Here is a 24,372-nt window from a genome sequence, read left to right on the forward strand (position 1 = left end):
ACGACTGCAAAATAACTAATAATCATGAAGTGGGTGGTATCAATTTTTCTGATTTTCCTACTAAATACCACTGAATCCAGCACAATGCATGACAATGCATATGGAATAGGTAAGATATTTTGCATTTATTTTTTGTCTTTTCTCTATATCAAAATTTAAAAATTTGCATCTATTTATTTGTCTTGATTTATTTATCACACTCTTCTACACAGGGAAAAATATTCAATTAGTGAATATTATTCAACACATGATAAACTTGTCACTTTACCAGATGTTTACAAAATTATGGAAGTGATTAACATTATGAATGGTTTGTATTCTTCGCGTTGAATTAATTTTTGTACAAAATTTATTTAATAGGTATATATGATATATGCACATATATCATATATATGGCATATATGTGTATGTCATATTAGATTGTAATATTGGTTCCGTTACACACAAACACCCCCTGGGACGGATGAAATAAGTAATATAAGTAACATCTTTATTCTTTACTTTAGAAAAAAATTGGTCATTATTTGGCTGAAGAAGAAACAGTGGAGCTGGGATACAAATGGGAAGAAACTGTGGTATACACATGTCCAAAAGGAGGGCTAGAATCAATACTTTTAACCATTTGACTTCCAAGTCTATTACAGCGTCACAGTACAGGAGAGAAACAATCTGAAAACATAAAATCTGGACTTTAATGCTCTGTATTGTAAATTATTCTTAACTCTAATTCTTAGTTTTCTCAAGTACAAAATTAAGGTGTTAGGATAGATGACCCCAAGGTCTTCTCATTTCTGACATTGTATACTTCGAACTTAAATAGTTTTACATGTGATAATGATTACTTTCCTAGTTGTAAATGAAACCGCTGTTTCTCATGAAGTTCATTTTGCTTTCCAGGCTCTGTGTTGGACTCCTCCCAGTGCTCTGCAGAGGTGAATCTAGTTGACCTGTAAGTTTGGCTTGTATAATTTTACTTTAGACATGCAGAGTGATGGTGATTTTAGTTAAGTAATTAAATGAAACTGGGCAACTCTATGAATTTATAAAGTATAAAAGCAAACTGGGCAATGTCAAGAAAAGTTATTTGTGTTCAATATCAAGCTGATATTGAGGAGGTTGAGATGTTGGCCTGTGCTTTAGATGTTAACCTCTAGATTCCTTGCAACTCCATGAAACAAACCAAATCAGATGTTAGAAGCTGAAGATTAGATCAATGACAACCAAAAAGAATTCAGAAATTCTCCTCAATACCAATAAGATGGCACTACAGTATTCTCTATCCTGAATACTATGTAAATACTTGCAACAAAAAAGAAGAGGTAAAATATTTGATTTTCTGTTATTTATAGAGGGTGTACTGTTCTTTTGTAAAAGTATTTTATTTATTTATTTTTATAGAGGGGAAGGGAGGGAGAGAGGGAGAACATATCCGTCTATGGTTGCCTCTTGAGCACCCACCCCTGGGGACCTGGCCCACAACCCAGGCATGTGCTTCGACTGGGAATTGAACGGGAGACCTCTTGGTTCACAGTCCTGTGCTCAATCCACTGAGCCACACCAGCCAGGGCTGTTCTTTTGAATATTATGTTTTTGTTCCACACTTCTAATAATAAATTTAAAGGTATGTGTTGCTCCTACTGTTTGTACAGGGAAACTTGCTGAAGCAATGCTTTGGGTCAATCTATGAGCACTGTAGTCTTGGATCAAACCTTGATAATGCTAAGTAGTGACAAGCAGGAGTCTGATGACTAATTCTTTGCTTAAGTTTAAAAGAATATCTATAAAGAATATAGATACCCTCAATTATGGTTGCACTGCAAAAAGGAGGAACCACTCTTATGGGATATTCACTTATTTTGATTTTTAACAGATATATGTAGATTTATGGGTAAAGGGGACAAGAAGAACACTGATATTTTTCCTGGATAGCTGGAACTTAATTTCCCATGAATTTTTAGTAAAGGCCACCCCCTAAACAGGTCACAACATAACAAAAATACAAGAAAATAAACTTGAGAAAAACAAGCTTTATATGTCTGCTCCTTAAGCATTCATTATATTTTTATTTTAGAGCTACCATATTTTTTGCCCAGTTTGTTCAAGAAGCCACTTATCAGGAAGTAAATAAAATGGCAAGAGACGTATTCATGACTCTAATGGAGAAACCCTCTGGCAATAGGCAGACTGCAGGGTGTCTGGAGAACCAGGTGAGAGAATCATCATCATCATCATCATCATCATCACCATCATAATGATAATATTGTGATATTTGATGAAAATTTAACATGCAGAAGAGAAAATTCAGGGATAACATGAGAACTAAATTTAAATATCTAAAGAAATGTCTGAAAGAGGCATTAGATTAATTCTGAATTGCTAATGAGAGTAGAAGAGAAGACAGTGAGTGCCTATTACAAAGAGACAGTGTAAGCATGATGACTAAGGGCTAAGGTTCTGAAGAGTATCTGGGTGACCACAGGCATATTTCTTAACTTCTTTGAGCTTTAACTTTTTAATTTATGAAATAAGGAATAATCATAGCTTCCACTTCAGGATTGTCATGGAAAATGATATGAAATAGTAATAGAAATTAATTTTTATTAAGCACACAGTGACAAGCATTATTCTAGAATGTTACATATATATTGATGATCACAATACTTTACGACATAGAGCATAGGTAGCACTGAAAAATCAGAACGGATACCCAGTGAGCCAAGAGACCCTGGCTGGGGCTTATTGGCAGAATATCAGCTTTGCGTACAAATACAAACTTATTAAATCTTTATGACAATCCAAACAATAGATGCTAACCTTTCGGTTGAGGAAGGTGAGTCACAGAGAAGTTAAGTAACTTGCTCCAGGGATTCCAGACCCAACCAATATTTGAACTAGGCCGTGTGCTCCGGAAATAACACTTTGGAGGCTTCATCACACTAAGCTCACACTCTAGTGGAAGTGAAGTGCGTAACACGTAGGCTTGCCAGATTTAGCGAACAATCAAAAACAAAACCTGAAGCTCACTTAGATTTGAATTTCAGATAAACAATAAATACTCTTTCTAGTATAAGGATATCCTGATGTAGAAGGTCAATAAATAATAGTTGTTGCTACTTTATCTCAGTATAGAAATGAACTGTATCATAATTAGTTATCCAATTATGGAACAAAATGTCCAGAGGATCCTTTGACGTGATGGGTTGATGAAGTGGACAAAAGATAATGTGTCTGGAGTATTGTAGACGAGATGCCCTTTTAAAGTATTTTCCAACCATGAATGTGATGATTGAATAAAAATCCCTGTTTTGCATCTCTATTTTTTGGCATATCCTGACAATCTTCTAAAGATGTGTATACATTAAACTATATATATTCCATATTGCAACTTTACCTCAGAGGAGAAGTTCAGGTAACTTTAGATTGGCGATTTATTTCTTATAAACTTAAAGTCATGGTTTTTATGTAGATTAGGAACTGGAAGTCTTACTCAAGATATCCATGATTCTCTCAATATTAGCAGTAATAAAAGCTAAATTAAAATTTTCCTGAAATGAATGGAACACAGCATTCCTCACAGTCCTTCTGCAGAATATATTGGTGTCATCATGACCCTCATGAAATTTAAGCAATAAAGGAAGGTTTCAAACATTTAAAGGGTACCTTTTCAGACATTTAAGCTAAATCTGTGATCATGAACCACAAAAAATTATTTGATGTTATTTTAATTTCAAGTTATCTTTACCTTTATCTAAAAATAAAATCCAATTTTAGATCAATGTCTCACCATAAAAGTCCCATGTGAAATGAGTATCTCTGCCTGAAAATGGACTTAGAATAAAAAGGAGAGCTTACACTTGTTCCAGGGCCAGATTTTCGGTAACAGAAAAGGGTACAATAAAATATTTTATATTTCTTGGGAGAAGGAAACAAAATACTGCATGGCCTTCTTTCTTTTTAAAATAAAAATTCTGTTTAATAATCATGTATGTTACTTAAGATTGGAAACCAAAATTCCATTTCCCAAAAGGCACTGAAAAGAGCTATTTTGTCCGGTTAAAACCAAATATGGTAGAATTTGTATGGGATTATTTTCTTACTCTATAGTCCTGGTGTTGGATATTAGAAAAGTTTTAATGTGTTTTACAGGTTTTTTAAAAGTAAACTTGGTTGTCTTTCATTAAAAACAAATCTTTCTGATAGCTATATGCCTTTCTGGAAGAAATTTGCCATGAGAAGGACATTTCTGAAAGGCACGGACTTGCACACTGCTGCAGCCAGGTTGGAGAGGAAAGACATAAATGTTTCCTAGCACACAAAAAGGCCTCCCCAACGTCCATCCCTCCTTTCCAACTTCCAGAACCTGTCACCAGTTGCAAAGAATATGAAGAAAACAGGGAGACGTTCATGAACCGGTAAGGATCCAAGTTAGTTAGAAGTGAGATTAAAACCCCAGAAAGGGAGCAGTACCAAGCAGAATCTAGTATTTCTGCAAATTAGAGATGTATCTAAAACATGGAGAAGTAGAAATAATGTTTGGCATCTGATCTCCTCAAGTCCTGAATTAGAAAGTTTGCTGAGCAACTTCAGTGTACCTTCATTTCAACAACATGCCAGAGAGGTTGGGTAGAGACCACACCCGACCTTCCAGTGCTCCTTTAGCCTGTTGCGATACACCTTAGTTCTTCCCTTCCAATCTCTCAATTTTAGTTTGCCCAAGGATGTGTTAGCACCTCGCAAAATGACTCCCTATGGAGCCAAATATTTTCTTGTGTGTTGAAAAAATTTCCCGGAAACCAAAAAGTGTTAGCGATCCAGGGATGTTTAAGATACACAAACAGGCCTAACGTTGCTTGCACACTTAGAATGTTCCAAGAACGTGTGTGCTTGGAGCATATGGTCAGATGAAGGCTCACAGCAACCTGTGAGGTCTCCTTGTCCTCTTCCTCTTTATTCTTCTTTCTCTTTCCATTTTGCAGATGAGGAGACTGAAGTTTAGGAGGTTAGGACAAGTGGGTGGGGGCACACTGCCAATACATCCCCAAGCTGGGTTTGGACCCACGTTCTCCGTTGAGAATGCCTGTATTGAACTCTCAATCATCTGTGTCTCCTATGTTGCTGCGTAAACCAGAAGATGTGGGAACCTGCCCTTAGACTGTCTCTGCTCTGGAGACTGCCAAGATGGAACATTCCATTCTGTAGTGATGAGGGAAAAAGATAAATCTACCATTCTGTTTCACTTAGTGGTGGTCTGACGTTGCCGACCCTGGACACATGCAGGCTGTTGAAAGGGCACTTTAATAAGAACCATAGGCAGCATCCCTGCCTATTTTGCTTTGGAATTAGAGTATGATGTCAGTTGTCAGATTTCTTTTCCCTGGGGATTTTAGAAAATTTTTTCATAGCACATGGGAAAAATATGATGGTGTTGTGATTCTTTAAACACATTCCAGAGTCCAGTTCCAAGCAGTAGCAGTTTTATTTCATGTGCTTGTAAACCTTATCAGTTCTATTTCATTTCACAGATACATCTATGAGATCGCAAGGAGGCAACCCTTCCTGTATGCACCTATCCTTCTTTCTTTGGCTGCCCGCTATGACAAAATAATTCCCCTTTGTTGCAAAGCTGAAAATGCAGTCGAATGCTTCCAGACGAAGGTATCATGTTTGTGTGAATGTCTGAACCAGAACTTTCATCCGGCTATGGCTCGTTAAAACCAAACAAAGTTAAAAATGGAAATATACTTTGTGTGTGGAATATCATTTCCGGAATAGAGCATATTTCAGCATTCTGAAACTCTTTTGGGCTAAACAACCTGGATTTGCTTTGTTTTTTATTCACTTATTTATTCAGCCAAAATTATTTTATTATTAAGAAAGTGAGTCTGGAGGGAATAAAGACAAATAAGTATGGAGGCCATAAATGAAAGAGGAGAGGGGGAGGTGAAAGAAGGAAGTAAGAGCAGACGGAGAGAGAGAACAGGAGGAGCAGAAGAGAGGAAACAGCGGAGGGAAAAACAATGATAAATGCTTTGCATTCACTATTTCTTTCTTTATTCAACAAGTATTTTTATTTTTATCATTTTAATTAATGTTTGAATACTTTATTCACTATTTCTTTTAATCCTTTAAACAAACTTGAGGTGGCCGTATAGTTGACCCTTGAGCAATATCAACTCCTATGACTTCAAAATCTGCATATAATTTTGACTCCCTCCAAAATTTAACACCCTTGGTGTCCATGGAGGATGGGCTCCAGGACCCCCCAGGACACCAAAATACATGAATGCTCATGTTCCTTACATTAAATGCTATAGATCAATGCATATAATCAACCCTCCATATCCACAGACTCCTAACCACAGATCGAAAATAACATAAGTGTTTATTGACAGATCTACTTATAAGTGACCCTGCACAGTTCACACTCATCTTATTCAAAGGTCAACGATATTATTGTCATTTAATGATCAAGAGAACTTAGGTTTAAAGAAGTGAATGGCTTTCTTAGGTTTAGAGAGCTAGAATAATATCCACAATTAATTACTTGCCACCAGAACCCCTAAAACAAAAAAAAATTGAAGAATTATTACTATTCCCAGAATGTTAGGCTGTTATACAATCTTTTTCTGAGACTGAGCAGATATTTAATAAGTTATCAGTCTTCAATATGTCTTACAGTTGTTTATCTACTATCCCAAATATAAAAGTTATAAGGTTTTTATTTTAAGGTATTTAAAAAAAATGTTTGGCATAGATGCATATAAACCGACATAAAAGAATGAATAAATAAATACGGTTTTACAAAAATGTATTTCATTCAGAATTTTTAGTAAAAACTTTATAGAATCTTATATTTTACCTATATTTGTTGTTTCTAGAGTTATTAGAGCCTATAAAAGAAAATATATGCTTTCTTGATGCCTTGTTTGTTTGGGTTGTAGGCCGCATTAATTACAAAGGAATTACGAGAAAGCAGTTTGTTAAATCAGCACGTATGTGCAATAATGAGAAATTTTGGACCCCGAACCTTCAGAGCCATGTAAGTTCAAGTTCGATCTAGGGGAGAAGGTGAGGTCTGCAGAACTACCATCTTGCAATAAGCCCATTTTATCTTTGTCACTGGTGTAGCAAATGAAGTTTCCTTTGAGGAGAGCTAATGTGATTAAGAATCATGAAATCTTAGGATTGGAAGGGAGCTAACAGATCACTCTGCTGTTTCACAGTTCTTACCCTGGGTGAAAAAAATACTTAGAGAAGACTTCTGACATTTATACTGTTAATCTAGTTTAGATACTCGAAAGTTCCTGGCCCTCAATCACATTATACCTCATAATATGAACCTATGTTTTCCTAGATTCTCTTCAAAATAGACTAGTCTTCAATGATGTATCATTTAATATTTTTGGCATAAGAAGAAGTTTTTAATATTAATAGTGCTTCCTAGTCTGCTGTAAAGTCCATTATGTCAATTGTTCCTTCCTATGAAAATGTTTACTTAAGTCAATAATATAGAATCTAGTGTTAAGAGGTTAAAAAAAATGGTCATGTTTGAAAAACTAGGATGTATTCTCCTAGCTGATGAAAGCAATGCAGTTCACTGAAGTTTGTTTTCTTGTGCCAGCCGCTAAAAAGCTCAAAGATAAGGTTGGAAATTTTCAATGGACCGTATTTACTCTTACAGTTAACATAGTTGCCTTCTCTCATTTTTCTTGATTGTCTTTTTCTATCAATCTACCATCTGTCTGTATCTATCTACCTATCTGTCCATCTATATATCCTACCTCTATTTCATATATAGTGATACAATACAGAAGAATATAATGTAAACCCAGTTAAATCATCTAGTCCAATTTCTCCACTTTTATTTGTGAATAACCTGAAGGCCAGAGAGATTAAAGTACTTCACCCAAGACCACAATGCTGGACATCAGAAGCTAGTTTTTCTAGGTTCTTCTCATGATTTATTTTCATTATACCTATTTGTCTACTATGTCAGTGATCTCCAATTGTTTCTATCCTGACAATGAGACACTGAAGTCACACATTAAAATCGAGTACCAGCGGTCTAGGTTTGCTGTCCGACATGGTGGCCACACGTAGCTCCTGAGCATTTGCAAGGCCACTGGTACAAACTGGACACTATGCTCTCAGTGTAAAATGTACATCGGGGTCCAAACACTTACTATGAAGAAGAGAATGCACATTAAGAGATTTTAGATGGATAGAGGTTTATGTCTATTACATATTAATAGATTTATAATAGATTTTTATGTTGATTGCATATTAAAATAACATGAATTTTAAATTTTGTTTTTCAATTATAGTTCACATTCAATATTATCTTGTATTAGTTTCAAGTGTACAGCATAGTGGTTAGTCAATTACATACTTTACAAAGTGGTTTCCCAGATATTTCAAATACCCACTTGGCACAATATGTAGTTATTACTGTACTATTGACCATAATCCCTAAGCTGTACTTTACATCCCCATGACTATTCTGTAGTTACAGATATTATTATAATAACTTTATTATCTGATATCGTAAAAGGGTTTAACTTAAATGTCATGAAAAAAATCTACCTTCATTGGTAAAGCAACACCAGCTGCTTCGGGGGGTAGGACTTTCACCCAGACGTCGCCTTAATTTAGTGAGATGCGTGGAAGGAACGAGAATTGTTTCCTTACTTCCTTTTTGGGCCACACTACACGTCTTGGTGTCACCACACATCTGAATGCTTAGTCTGCTCCACTTTCTTGACCCATTTCATTTACTTTCACGTATGTACCCCTCCCTGTATTCTCAGAAGTATTTTCCCTCCCAAGTAAAAAATGATTATCATTTAATTTTCCATTTCTTGATTGTTTATCCTGTTCAATTTTTTCATCCCACTTACTATTCTGATCTAAGTGCTCAGCATCAGGGGTGAATAGCAAACAGTGCTTTCAGCACAAATCACAGGAAGGGTTTGAGGTAAAGATAAATCCCCTCCAAACCATTTGTGGGACCAGGTCGTCATTTATAGAGCCACTCCGTAGGGAGACTGGGCTGCAATCCAGAAGACCGATAACACTTTTCCTTTCTATTTAAACATCAAGAACATTTCAGGTCTTTGTGTTTGGAGCTGCAGCTATAATGTTATTTCATTCTGATAGATAACTATGATTAATTTCTAACTCTTTTCCCCCTTCTAGAACCATTACGAAAGTGAGTCAAAAGTTTCCCAAAGCTAACTTCACTGAAATCCAGAAACTGGTCCTGGATTCGGCTCACACCCACGAGGAGTGTTGCAGAGGAGACGCGCTGGAATGTCTGCAGGATGGGGTGAAGTCTTGCCTCCTAAAAAAGAGAAGTTTCCACTCCCTTTTCTTTCTTTTGCTCTCATGCTAAATGGGAGAAATCTTTTTGACCTGAGTTGGTCATAGATTATGGCGACAAGCTGACTTAGTGAAGTTACAGATTTCATGCTAGTAAAAAAACTCTTCTGTAGATCCTACCTTCCACTTCAGGGATGTTCTCTCCTTGTGGCACCAGCACCCACTCATGCTCACTTCTAACAGAGATGGTAACCTCTCAGAAGCCCTTCACATCGGAATTTTGGGGGCAGACTCTTCACTTTAAATGTCTTGTTTTTTATCTATGTGTTTTTTATTGGACAAATATATAGTAGATAATTCCTATGCAGTAACCTCTGTGAAGGACATTTGTTATTAAGGCAGAAGCTGACCTCAAGGCATTTATAGGCTAATAGCAGAGATAAGCCTGGTGACATCCTTGGAGTGAGGGACTGTCTTTTACTTATCGTTATCATCATAGGCTGCCAGCACCATGCCTGGCACCTGAGAGGCACTTTATTATATATTCATATTGTTAGCCTATGAGTACAACAAAGCAACACAAGACACAACAAAAATAACACACGAAACTATTCTATAAGGTAAAGCTAGCCCTCTCAAGGAGAGGTGCAAATAAAGGGTTACAGGAGAATTAAAAACCAAACCCAACCATCCAAACGACAGAAGCACGACTTAAGCAGTGCGGCGTTGGTCTATTTTGACCAGCCCTCTGCTTCTAGATGTACGAGAGGCCTGTCTCTTCCCAAATTACTACCTCTCTGGTCTGTATAATACACCTTCGACTCCAAGGAGGCTTAAACAAGGCTTCCAGAAGCTTGAAAGTGAGATAAAGTGTTCATTTCAGTGGCATTTAGCTGAGACAGTCTTAGAAGTACGCGAGAAGCCGAGGCTGCAGGGAGGACGGAGGGCGACGGTCTCGGAGCCCAGGGAGAGAGATCCTGGTGCAGCAGTTGGAGAAGATGAGCTGAGAGGAGGCTGGCACACAGACAGATTTTCTTATTTCATTTATTTGTCCTTTTAGAAGTATTTACATGCATATTAGGGGCTGTGATAAACATTATTTTTTTCTTTTTTCTAGGTCAGTTTTTTCAGTTGTAATTGATAATTTTATTAATTTGTATAATCATTTAAAATTAGTTTTTCAATTTTTAGAGCTCATAACCACATTTTCTTTTAAAGTGCAAACTAATTTCCACATAGTATTTAAGTATGATTTTAATGAATGAATAGTGAGTTTTAAGTGTCCTTGGTGAGAACGCACAAAAGTTCAGTCCTGTCAGGGGACTGTTTAAATTCTTTCTGGCCACTTACGTGCACTGTCATTTTATTATCTATGGACTGCCCTCTGGAGGTCATAGTGAGTCACTGCAGATTGTTTAAAGATGGAGCCACTCGCTCTCCATGTTAGGACATCAACAGCAAATGTCTAGTAGCAAATTTCAATAGTAATAGAAAGATATACATAAATGTGCATGTAATTTTTTGAGGAGTACATTTCTCTCTTGTTTTTAAGAGCTTCATATTAAAAAATGAGTAGGTTTTAGCCTACATCTATCCAAAGAAATTAACCACACAGGGGTAGGGAGAGAGGAAGAAAGGCAAACTAGAGAAAGCCTCACGATAGGTGACAAGGTGGAATGTCTTCTCTCCTTCCTGTCTCACTCTTCCCTTTTCTCTTTTCCTCCTTTCTTCTTTTCCTTCTTTCCTTCCTAAAACTGGTCCTAAGTCCTTACATTACGAATGAGCCTTAAAAATTTGTATTTTATTTTTCCCCCTACAGGAAAAAATTATGTCCTACATATGTTCTCAACAAGATAGTCTGTCAAGCAAAATAGCAGAATGCTGCAAATTACCCATGCTTGAACTTGGTCAGTGCATGATTCATGCAGAAAATGATGACACACCTGAAGACTTATCTCCAACTCTAAACAGATTTTTAGGGGAGAGAGATTTCAACCAATTTTCTTCAAAGGAAAAAGATCTCTTTATGGCGAGGTAAGCGCACGCTATAAATGTATGTTCACGCAAGTAAAGGTAATGCAGCTGACAGTTTTGGATGGTTGAAATAGGGGTGGAAGGCTATGTTTTTTGAGCTCTGTTGGAGAGAATAATGCTAGAGTGTCCTGGACTAAAATATATATAACGGATAACTAGGGAATATAGAATGGGATCTATGATGAACTGGCTTGTTTGGGGCTGTATTTTATTTTGCATGAATTTCCCTGGAATCTGAAGCATTGTCAGCCTTGTATAGGTTACTCATATGAAGATCACTATTGAACTTGCACATAGGATGTGGATATTTTTGTAGTAATAAGGGTTCATGATTAAGAATGTGATTTTTCCCTGTGCATGTTTTAAAAATTCCTCCCCGCAATATAACTCGATAGACAATGCTGCATAAAAGGGCTTTTATTTGGGAAGGTTTATTTGCTATGTATTGAATTCATGTTTTATTTTTGTAAGAAATAAAAAGGTGTTTAGAGACATTTGCAGTGTAGTAGTTTGTTGTCATGTAATTGATATGACATGTTGTCATTCCATTTGTCTTTAAGGGAAGCAGTCAGTTAATACATTTTCCTTTATTGTATAGTGTGTATCTGGACGTCTATGGACACTATTAGAGGAAGGATTTGTGTAGCTCTTACGAAATTGTCCTTAATGATCTCCAAGGGTCTTTCTAAATTTAAGAGTCTGCTTATAATGTAGTAATAAAAATAATGACCCAATTTTCTCTTTAATGTTCCTTGAGGATATTAGTTTATTGTTACAATAAATTTAGATACCCACACATTGTTCACACAGCTAAATAAAATTATGCAAATGAGAACAAAGTCAAGATTTAAGAACCCATATTGACAATTCATTGCAGAACTAACAACCCCTTTCTGTAACCTTGGAATACAATTTGTAAATTCAAGAATTATCTTTAAATTTATACATCCATAGACATCCACAGCTTATTGTTTATGTAATAGAAGCAGTTCTTCAACTGGAAAGGTTCTTTGCAGTAGAAGTTTTCTCAGCTGAGAATGATCTTTCTCCAGATAGGTTTCTGGTCCAAAAGAGCCACCCAGAAAGAATTTTCTTGACCACACACTCTACCTTAGGTGTCACCCCTTTCTTTCTCTTCTAACTTTATTTGTCTTCATTTATTTAGCACTATTGAAAATTAAATCACCTACCTATTTATTTGTTTCTGCCTCCATGTCATGTATGCTTTTTAAAAAAATCCTCACCTCAAGATATGCTTATTGATTTTAAAGAGAGGGGAAGGGAATGGGAGAGAGGGAGAGAAACATCAGTGTGAGAGAGAAACATCAATAGGTTGCCTCTCTCACTCACCCCTAGTGGGGGCTGAACTCACAACCTAGGCATGTGCCCAGACCAGAAATGAAACCCTCTACCTTCCAGTTTGTGGGGTGATGCTCCAACCAACCGAGTCACACTGGCCAGGGTTATAATGTATGCTTTGGAGAGGTCACACATTTTTATCTTATACATTATTAAAAATTTGCTTAAAGAATTCTTGCATACAATCATCACTGGAAAATTATTTGTTGAATAAGTGAATGCAAAACTCACAATCATAAAGCCAAAATGAAGGATGCAAAAAAAAGGCAAGATGCACCATTCCTTAAAACAATTTGAGGAATTTTAGTTTGTACTAATAGTTTTGTCATGAATATAGTTTAAATCTTATTTGATGTCCAGGGTTATTTATTTGGATTTTAACTTCTGCTTACCATATAACAAAGGAAGGATTTTTTTCTCTTAATTCCAATAACAGGATTTTTTCACACATATTTTAGATTTACTTATGAATATTCAAGAAGACATACTAAGTTTGCTGTCCCAGTAATTCTAAGAGTTGCTAAAGGATATCAGGAGTTACTGGAGAAATGTTCTCAGTCTCAAAACACTCTTGAATGCCAGGATAAAGGGGTAAGTTGCTCTTGCTTTTTAAGTGGAATCTGAAATATTGGATTGATGTCATCCATTAAAATATACTGTTAGCTTATTGCTTGAAAATATCTAGCTATTAACTAATAGTTAGCTTGTTGTATCTGTTTACTAGTCTCTAGCTATTAAGTAGTTATTAACTTAGTTGTCAATAACTACTGGCTTACTTTAGAAATAAAAATAATCCTCAAAATTTGACACGCAGAATAAAAATAATACTAATTTTTAACAGTTTAAGAAAGGCAAGCTTTTGTATAGAAAGAACTGTAATCCTTAATCCAAAGGTTGAATTCTGTCATCAAATTGCTTGATGATTCACAAAGTTTTAAACTTAATCTTTCCAGAGTCCCTTTGTTTTAGTTCTCACAATTCAAACTTTGCCATCTTTAATATTTAAAAAGTTCTTTTAAAATTGCTTTCTCTAAGATTGGTATCATCATAGAATAAAGTATTACTGGGAAAATTTTACATACAAAGTTATGTGTCTAAGAAGAGAAAAAAATGTGTGTAATAATGCTTGCATTTTCAGGAAGAAGAATTGGAGAAATATATCCAGGAGAGCCAAGCTCTGGCAAAGCGAAGCTGTGGTCTCTTCCAGAAGCTAGGAGAATATTACTTACAAAATGCGTATGTTTTATTAAGCAGTATTTTTAGTAATTTAAAATTATGAACCCATGAGGGAAATATACATCTACATTAGTCACCATGGCTACTCTGATTTCAGCTCTGCTTTCAGATCGGCAGTAGGTGTAAAGTGATCACCCAATTTCCCCTGAGAAGGCAGTCTTCCCATTCCCCTGGTTCAGGAGGCAACAAGAATGACCTGTGAAGTGTGATCTGTGTCACGGGCTTTGGGTTCCCCCAAATCATGCCAATTTTGCAGGAAAGATATTCATTTTGCCATAGTTTGTCCTAGTTAAAACACCCAAAGATCGAAGTTAAAATCAATGAAGCTTCTGACAGTGGGAATAGGAGTCAACCTTCTGCCCAGCATTTGTTTTCCCACTGTGATATGTAGGTATAAGGGGAATATAAGGAGTGGTACAGTAATCGCATCTCAAAAGTTGGTCCAAATACCACATGGGTGATTAAATGAGTCCATGTCTTCTGATACCAAAAGAGGGTCTTTGAGAAGAAGTGAGTCCAAAAACTCATGAATGACTCAGCAAGATTTGGTGGAAAATGCCTTGCAGGTTTCTTGTTGCTTACACAAAGAAGGCCCCTCAGCTGAGCCCGCCTGAGCTGCTGGCCTACACCAGGAAAATGGCAATTGCAGCAGCCACGTGTTGCCAGCTCAGCGAGGAGAAACAGTTGGCCTGTGGTGAGGGCGCGGTGAGTGTCTCATCTCATCCTGTCTCGTTTCTGCCTTGTTTGAAATGGCCTCCTTGTTCCTACTGAGGGAAAATGGCAAAAACCATTGTGGAGGTGACTTAGAGTTATTTGGCCAGTTACAGTTGGAGGGGGTGTGAAAAGTCAGCTCACATAGTTAGACGTGGCCAGGCTTCCTGCCCTTCTGGAACAGCTGGTGGGAGTGTGAACAGTTCACTCGACAGTGTCTGAGCAAGCTAGAAATAAAGGGAGGAGAGAATGACCAACACATCAGTCACTTCGCCATTTTCTTTTCTTGTTCACTAAATACTTATTGTAATGTTTAAAAGAAAAGAAAAACTTCATCTTTGATGGATTAAAATTAGTCATACCTATATTTTTACTCTCCATAGTAAAGATACAAGGGTATTCTAATGACCTTAGGAATAATTTATTCCCTTCAATAGGGTATAGGGTACAAAATAGGGTAAGTCCCATGTTCTTGATAGTGAAACAACTCATTTCACTAGTGCCCTATGATTATGGGTTTTTTTCCATTATTTTTTCCCTTAAAGTCACAACTGTAACAAAAATTGTATACAAAATTTTCCCTTTTCCTCTTTTTGATGATGGGGAATGATTTGCTAGTTAGTCTTCAGGCCTTGAAACTTCTCACCAGAGATTAGAAGGAAAGGAGAATTTCCTGTGATTGAGCATCTTCTTTGTCATTTATTGAATTCTGCCATGTTGGGAGGAGGCAGAGATGCAGGATGTTGTGGTGGCTCAGGAGTGTGTTCAGGAGGGCTCCTGTCTGCGGTCCCTTCTCACTCCCAACACGCGTTAGTCATGTCACTGGGGAAGCTAGCTACCTCACTGAGCTTAAACTTTTTCATCTGTCATTTGAGAACAAAAATTGTGCCACCCACATAAGATGGCTGTCCAAGGTAATATACCCAACTCACTTAGGGCTAGCCTGACACACAGTGTGCACACAAAATGTGTTGGCTCTTATTACAAGTTATTAGTAGGCACTTAAGGAAGATCTCCAAAGTGTGGAAGAAAGGAGGATTCTACATGGGGAAAACCTTAAAGACACACACACATATACGTGCACGTGCCCTATTTCTTTTCAATGAGGAATGACTGCGTTTGTGCTAGTCTTACCTTCAAAAAGTGATTCTCTGGAGCCCAGAAGTAAAGTAGAAAACTCAACCAGATAAACATGGAAAATGTAAGCCCTGTATTGATTTCCTAGGTCAAGGCAGAGATTTTTTTGCCCTTTTGAAAGTATTTTGAGTAGCTGATGCAAATAGCTGAAGGGACTGTCCTCAACATCACCTACGGGCCATCTGTCACTAAATGCTGAGGTTCAGCCTGAACAAATGGGCAAGCAAGAATCTATAATGTAGCAACACATGATCCTACAAAAACAGCAACTTTTCTTGTAATGTTAAAAATTACCATACATTAAAAAATCATTGTAACAATTTTCTGGAAACCAACATCAATTTTATGGCTCATGCCCCATCCCCTTGTTCCCCACCCCACGCCATTCTCCTAACTAGGCTGACCTCATTATTGGACAATTATGCATCCGGCACGAAGAGACTCCTATAAACCCTGCTGTCGGCCAGTGCTGCACTTCTTCATATGCCAACAGGAGGCCATGCTTCAGCAGCTTGGTGGTGGATGAAACATATGTCCCCCCACCATTCTCTGACGACAAGTTCATCTTCCATAAGGATCTGTGCCAAGCTCAGGGTGTAGCCCTGCAAACAATGAAGCAACAGTAAGAGATTTTTATTTGCTAACATGGAGAAGAGTGACTATACCATATAGCAGTTAGTATTTCTGTACCGCACTCCCAACACTCTTGGGATCATCAGGAGAACATTATTATTCCAAAGCACTTAAAGTGGCTTTCAAAATGGTTTTCTCTCAGTACCTTCTTCATAGCCTCACTGGGAGGTAGGCCTGGGAAAATTTAATAAGGCAACAATTTCTTGTTTGTAAAAACAGTCTCCATTGTAACTATTGTGGTAGTGTTATTTTGAGATTGAGAAAAATGAGAAATCTGTTTTGGAAAATTAAAGTATATCTTTGCAGTGCCTCTGGGTACTTTCATTCCAAAATACTACTGAATCGCTTTCCACATTGTGTACCTTTTGAAGAGAATGACCATAATGTTTGATTTAACCATGAAGTATGAGTGTTATGACATGGAACGCACATTTCAATTGGTTGTGGGAGGCATTCTGTAATGGCGATGGTAATGCAAGTTGATGCAACGGATGGTGCCCAATGCATTTTAGTGGCCCCATGCATTTTAATACTCTCTTGCTTTGTGAATGGTCTTCCTTCATTTTGGAAAATGTGTTTTCCCCTTTTTTCTCTGTTAAAATCTGGGACATGTTACAAGGTACAGTACAAATATTACCTCCTCTGGCAAACCTTTCTTATTATTCCATCTGACATTAATTCCAGCATGGAAGTATTGCTAAATGAATATATCAGAGAATTAGTATTGCCAGTGCTCAGTAGGGGTGTTGTAATTATGGATGGCAGGTGTTGGGAAAGCCTTTGAATATGGATAAGACAATTTAGAAGAGAAAATTGGAAAGGATATTCTAAATAAGTAAGAAAAAGACTGCATTTCACTAGGTATAAGTATGGTAGAACTGTGAAATACTGTTTCCTCTATAATGTGCACAAATGCAGACCAGGGGAATACTTGGCATGTTTCTAACCTGCCTTTCTGATGAAAGTATTAGACAAGGTGTATAAGCTAAGTCATAAGATTATGGGTTGATGGAAAGAGGGTTTATGGTAAAGGTTGCTAAGGCTCTGAAAATTCTCTACTGGGAAGACTTAAGAAAAGTATCATTGCATAACAGACTTCCCTTGTGTTTTGTTTTAAATAGGTTTCTCATTAACCTTGTGAAGCAAAAGCCACAAATAACAGAGGAACAACTTGAAGCTGTTATTGCAGATTTCTCTGGTCTACTGGAAAAGTGCTGCCAGGGTCAAGAACAGGAAGTATGCTTTGCAGAAGAGGTATGTGTAGCTCATTTTTGGACTCAAAATACTTGGTACAGAATTTTCTACAATGAATAATGAAAAGGGCACCCCCTTAATCTATAACTTTAAAATAATGCCAGAGAGATTTAAATTTGATTTAGAAATGGAAACGGTTTTCTCACCAAATAGTAGAAAGAAGTAAAATTTAAAAAAATATTAATGGAATTAGTAATTTTGATTTATTTCTTAGAAAAAAACAATAAAGTGAATATATAATTAATTGATGATAATTTAGAAAGTTTCTGAAATAAAATTTGTCAGTTCAGCTAAATGGATTAAAAGAATTTATTAGCAAATGAATCGTGCAAATAGGATACTAGAGGAATATTTATAGAAAACATATCTGAACTCATTTGGAAACATGCCTTTGAATATTAATAGAGTAGTAATTAGAAATTATCTTAATGTAATTACTTAGCAATTTTACCTGAATTTGTAATTGGCTACATTTTGTAAGCCTTTAGTTTGTATTACTAAACATATTTAAATATAGCATCACTATATTTAAAAAATATATTCTATAACAGCCATTTTGCCAATTTTATCTATTTCATACTACAAAAGTTTGAATATTTTTATATAAGTTAAAGAGATGTGTAATAGTTAGAAATGTTTACTTTTCCCATAGATAATATAATTAAATATGTTTGAGTGTATGGACCTATCAGTATGTGTCTATGCTTTAGACATTGTTATAAAGCAAACAAAATCTACTGTTTTTTCTCTCTCTGCCCTCCACTGTCCCAGCTTGCTGGCATCAGAAATGTATGTCTTTATTTTTAACTAGGTTAACCTATAAACATGTGAATTCACCCTTGAATAGCGGAGAATTAATTGTATGTCTGACACAGTCATCCATGCCTTTATCTGAGGAGACTTATTTGTTCTTAATTTGCAGGGTCCAAAACTAATTTCAAAAACTCGGGCTGCTTTGGGAGTTTAAACTACTTCAGGTAACAAAAAAATTCAGACAAGGCTAAATAATGTTGTTTCTCCCAAATATTAATCTATAGTGAAATGCATCCTAAGAACTACCATTAAATGCTTTTCTTAAAAAATAACTGCAATTCAATAAAAAATCTTATTTTAAAGATACTGAAACAAAATTATGACAACAGTGTTAAATTAATGACTCAACTAACTCAAAATTCTTTGAGGTTAATTCAAAGGCTTCAGAGAAAGCCATGAGAAGAACTTCCTATTTATCTAATATTTCTCTGATATAAAATAATAAACCCGTTACCTTCTGCACCTAGTATTTAACTGTGCTCAACTTATTTATTTAACCTATTTAATTAATTTATGTAGTACTTAATATATTTTTGTTCATATTACAGGGTGAAGAGAAGATAAAATTGTCTTTGGGGTTTGGTGTGAACTTCTAAATTCTAAATGATTTTAGTACTTTTTATGAATTAATAAAATGATGAAGACTTTTATGTGAGATTTCTTTATCATAGAAATAAAATATCCTCAAATATTCTTTGTTTCTACTTGCTTATTTATGAAAATTTAAAGGTAATTTCCATGGTTTTGTATACCAGTGTCTGAAACAGATTCCAGTCAAAAAGCATTGAGTATTTGAGTATTGATTATGGTAAGAGGTTAAATCCAGCCAAGGATGGATTTATAATACTAAGGTCTAGAGTGCTTGGTGAACTAAAAAATTATTCCCAGGTTAAGCACAGTGTGGTGCTTCCAGGACACATATTCCATTAAATGACCATTTACACATGCTAACAGATAAGCTGGAGAAGAGAAAAGGAATTATGCTTTTATAGAATCCCTCCAGAATGATTCTACTCCAAGTTTAGCCTCTTTTTTTCTCATTCATGTTCAGTTCTCTATTCGCTGACATTTGAAAACCTATAGGTAACGCACTATAGTTGTTTTGATTGAATATAATTTTTATCAATGAATTCATTATTCCACAAATATTTATTTACTGAGCACTCACTGGGTACCGTGTGCTGTTCTCGGTGCAACCATTGTCCTCCAGTTGCTTCAGCAGAGAAGGAAGCAGCTAGTAGCAATGCAAGAAGATTATGGCTATCATAGAAATGTGACAAGTTGTTGAATCAAAGGATGGGTGAGACCATCATTTGGGGAAAGTCTCACACTGAGAGATCATCATTTAAGAAGAATCTTAGAGATGAGAGGGCATTTATGAATTCAAATAAGAGAGACAGTCCAATTCTCGAGAGAGTGAAATAGCCTGTGACAAAACATGATCAATGGTTTGCGGGGGAGGGCAGGGTGAGCAGAAGAGCACAGGTATGGAAGCCATGTGGGACTGAGCAAGACTCTCAAGGACTTTATTCCAAAAGGTTTGGACAATATCTTAAAGGTAAAGGGACCAAAGTGATATTTAATTAGTAACGATCTTTCAGAAGGATATTTGTGAGATATGGAGGATGGAGAGCAGAGGTAGAGGAAAGAGTGCAGAGGGCCAAGGTCAGAAAGTGGAGAAAAAAAGGTCGGTCGACCAGTAGGGAGGCCGTTTATTGTGTTAGTTTTGAATAAATGTCTAAAACTTGCGTTCCTACTCTCGCCTCTCCTCTAGGAGGAAACAATTGCTCCACAGGAGTGCAGAAAGCTTTCAGTTCTCTCTCAATTGCTCTGGACCTTACATTCTGTTGCAAAATCTCTAGACTTCATCTGATTTTGTTCTAATTCCAAAAGGCATTAATTTAAAAGTCACAATAAGATAAAATAAAATTCAATATGAAAGCATTAAACAAGAAAAGTAAAATTTTTGTTAAAAGTTCGGTGAAGATAAATTGGTTAGAAAAATTTATGAGCCAAATGATGTTTCATTGAAATATATAAAGAAAAAAATGATTGGAAAGACAAGGACCAATGATATCAGTACAATGTCAAATTGGAGATTTTAAATGGTTTTTACTTTTTTGAAATAACAAGTTAGCCAGAAAAATAAAGATTCAGGGTAACCTCTGGCCAAGGTTGCCAGTGAGTCCCATGCCTCAAAAATCCAATTTCTGTCTTCACTTTGCTTATGGCTTTCAGTAGAATCTGACACAGTTGGTCACTCTCTTTCCCTTGAAACATTTTTCTACTTGGCTTTTGGATTTTTTCTATCTTATGGCTTCATCCCCTGGGTCTTCTTTGCTGCAATTTCTGTAACTTTTTAACCTCTAAATATTGAGTGTCTCAGAGCAGCCTTCCCTGAATCTGAACTTGCTCTCTACGTGACCTCATCTAGATTGGTTCAGAAATACCAGCTAGATGTGGACGACACCTCTTTATATCCCCAGCCTGGATTTCTTCCTTAATTTCCAGGCTCAAATGTCATTTCCTTCCTCATATCTCCATTTCGATAATACAGTAATAACTCAAACTTAGCACATTCCAAACTGAATTCTGCCTTGTCCCAGACTTGTGTTTCCCTCTGTCTTGTCAATTCTTCTAGTTTCTCAAGCCACAAGCCTTAGAATCATATGGTTCTTCTCTTCCATATTACCCCTATGAGCAAAGACTGGTGGCTCTATCTTCAAAGTATATCCAGAATTTAACTTTCTCAATACCTATGATATGAGTCCTAATCATACCACACATGGATTATTTCAATAGTTTCTTAATTGGTGTTCTTTCATGCACTTTTGCCCCATCCCTAGCCCTGGTGTCAACATACTAATTGAAGTGATTCTTTACATTTAAATACATTATGCCTTCATCAAAAATTTATGAGAAGGTTGAGATTCAGGGGCATAACAATAGAATAACCAGGAAACATCACCAAGAGTAAAGATGTTTCATTAGATAACAAGACTAAGATCACCCACACCCTCAATGTCTCAATTACTATATATGGCTGTGAAAGCTGGACAGTAAAGAGGGATGATATAAAAAAGTGATTCATTTGAAAGAGGGTGTTAAGGGGAGCTTTATGCATACCCTGGACCACCAGAAAGATGGATGACTGGGTCTTAAAACAAATTAAACCTGAAACATCCTTAGAGGCAAAAATGACAAAATTGAAGCCATCTTACATCGAGCACATCATGAGAAGGTGTGGTTCTTGGGAAAAGACAATAATGTTGGGGAAACAGAAGGTAGCAGGAAAGAGGAGGACCGAATATAGAATGGGCACCTCCACAAAGGCAGCCATAGGCGTGGGTCCACCAGAGCTGAGTAGAGCTGTTGAGATCAGGGCATTGTGCCATCAATCGATCATTCATAGGATCGCCAGGACTTGGACCTCACTCACTAGCACATCGCACACACACACACACACACACACACACACACACACACATTATGCCACTTTTTTACTTAAAACCTATCGTGGCTTCCCATCTAACTCTGAGTAAAATGTAAAGTCTGTCCAACACCCCTCCACGATGGTCCCTTTCTACCCTCTTCTCTTTCAACATTTTCCAGACTAGTGGCCTCCTTGCTGTTTTTCAAGTTACCAATTAATTTCCTGCTCAGAGTTTTGGGTTTGTGATTCTTCTTTCTTGGAGAACTGCCGTCAGATATGCACGGGCTCACTCCATCATCTCCTCACACACACTCATTATCACCTGCTGGAGACTTCCTTTACTGCTTCATGTTCTAAAAGGCACACTGAGGAGAGGAGAAAGCATGGCTCTAAAAATTAACATTAAAAAACAGAAAATGCATTTCTCCTCCATGAGAAGGTTAAAGATCTGGTGCATGTGTGCCTGTGTGTTTCTGTGACAGACTAGGGTAACTGGCCTTAAAGAGGATGAAGCGGTGGGAGGGAGATAGAATGGAACCTGTGCTCTTGTCTGCACACTGTGTCTCAGGGAAGACCGTGCCTTCACCCACCGCCACTGTGAAACATACAGCAGAAGCAGTGGCCCGGATTGCGTGGTGTCCACAGGGTTACGTTATCTGGTTTTTTCTGCAGTGAGCTTTGGTAGTTTCTGTCTTTCAAGGCATTTGTTCATTTCATCTAAGTCATAAAATTTATTGGCAGGTTATTTTTCACAATATTCCCTTGTTATTATTTTAATGTTTGTGGCGTTGTCACCTCTCTCATTCCTGATGTTTGTAAACTAAAAATTCCTGTGGAGATGACAAACTGTTGGGGAAAAGTGAGCACTGAGCAGCCACTCTTAGGAATGAACTCTTCTAAAGTACCCCCCTCCCCCCTCTCACCCCACCCCAATTGTGAATTAACATATAAAGAATTTGTCTTTCTAAAAGAGAGTTAAGTGAGATTTTAGAGAATTGCTTGGTAGCAGGGAATTAAATTTGTAATTAATAATAATGGGGTCTCTGACTATCCCCAAATGTTCATGGACTAAATCACTCATTTCTAAAGAACTCATGAATCAAAAGAGCAAAAAGAGCATTTAAAAATATCTTGAACTGGATGAAAATGAAAATACCAGCATTTTGGGGGTGCCACTAAAACAAGGAAGATCTCAAACCGGTGAACTCAGCTTCCACCTTAAGAAACTAAAAAAAAAGCATAACAAAGGAGATAATAAAGATAAAAGAAAACTAATAAAATAGAAAAAAACTAATAAAAAAGAAACTAATAAAATAGAAAAACTAATATATAAAAATCAATGAAACAAAATGCTTGTTTTTTGAGTTTAATAATATTGATAAACCTCTAGCCAGACTTATCAATGGAAAAAAGACAAAAGACAAATGACCAGTATTAGGAGTGAGAGAGGCGACATCAAGCAAATATGAGTATAAATATGGTCCTATTACACCATTCTACCTTTATTCTACATATTAAAATGTTGTTCAATACCTTGCTTTCTTTGCTTAAAAATATAATCTTGATAATCACTCAGTATTAGCATAAGTTTTTCCTAAATTAAAAAAAACACCAACTTCATAGAATTTCTTTGTGTGGATATGCTACAGTTTATTAACCAAACTTCTACTAATGGACATTTGGATTATTTCCAATCTTCTACTACTATAAATAATGCCACAATGAATCACCTACGTCTTTAGTCATTTAATAATAGTGGCACTATATTTTTAGTATATGTACCAATTAGAATTTTTTCAGCTCAAAGGACAAATGCATATATATTTTTGGATATTGCCAAGTTCTCCTTTATAAATATTGTATCACCATTTTGCATTCAAATTAGCAATGGATGAGAGAACCTATTTCCCAACAGCTTAATCCTTGAAATATATTATCAAACTTCAGATTTTTACAATGAGATAGGTAAGAAATGGTACTGGGGTGTTGTTAAATTTGCATTTGTATTGTTATCAACATCTTTCTTTATGGTTAAGGCCCATCAGTTTTTCCTTCTTGTATACTATCTGCTTATATCATTTTACTATTTTTCTATCAGATTGTTATTCTTTTTCTTTTGCCCTCCAATTTCTAGGAGCTCTTTGTATATTATAATGCAAATTGCAACTACCCTTTTTCAGTTTTTCCCCTTGGTTTTTGACTTTGTTTATAGTAGTTTTTCCATGTAGAGTCTCAGAAAAAATGTCATGCAGTTGAATTTATTTCTTTTTCTGGGTTTTGCAACATAGTTTAAAAAATTCCCCCCAAATTATTTGTATTTTTTTAGAACATTTATGTGTTTTTCTCTTTACATTTGGATCTCTGGTCTATTTGTAATCATTCCAGTGTATGGATAGCCATTTGAATATAATTTTAGATTTTTAGATTGTTGTATTTCTCTCTTG

General features: G+C 36.3%; 1 protein-coding gene and 1 long non-coding RNA gene across 2 annotated transcripts in view; one reads left to right on the forward strand and one right to left on the reverse strand.

Moving 5' to 3' along the window:
* On the forward strand, positions 1 to 19,168 carry AFP (alpha fetoprotein). Its single transcript, XM_037150207.2, has 15 exons — positions 1 to 109; positions 898 to 949; positions 2,072 to 2,207; positions 4,201 to 4,412; positions 5,523 to 5,655; positions 6,942 to 7,039; positions 9,196 to 9,325; positions 11,138 to 11,352; positions 13,170 to 13,302; positions 13,850 to 13,947; positions 14,514 to 14,652; positions 16,194 to 16,417; positions 17,550 to 17,682; positions 18,605 to 18,659; positions 19,044 to 19,168. The coding sequence occupies exons 1-14, from the start codon at positions 25 to 27 to the stop codon at positions 18,647 to 18,649; spliced, it is 1,833 nt and encodes a 610-aa protein (XP_037006102.2). The 5' UTR covers positions 1 to 24; the 3' UTR covers positions 18,650 to 18,659; positions 19,044 to 19,168.
* The window catches only part of LOC119052812 (uncharacterized), an 11,128-nt gene continuing 1,402 nt past the window's right edge, over positions 14,647 to 24,372 (reverse strand). The window contains exons 2-3 of the long non-coding RNA XR_005083195.2: positions 16,200 to 16,397; positions 14,647 to 14,885 (exon numbers count right to left, since the gene is read on the reverse strand). This is a non-coding gene — a long non-coding RNA (uncharacterized LOC119052812). The remainder of the gene's footprint in view (positions 14,886 to 16,199; positions 16,398 to 24,372) is intronic.

The sequence above is a fragment of the Artibeus jamaicensis genome, unplaced genomic scaffold, assembly GCF_021234435.1.
Source record: "Artibeus jamaicensis isolate MK-2021 breed Jamaican fruit bat unplaced genomic scaffold, CSHL_Jam_final scaffold_1031, whole genome shotgun sequence".
Taxonomy (NCBI): Eukaryota; Metazoa; Chordata; class Mammalia; order Chiroptera; family Phyllostomidae; genus Artibeus; species Artibeus jamaicensis.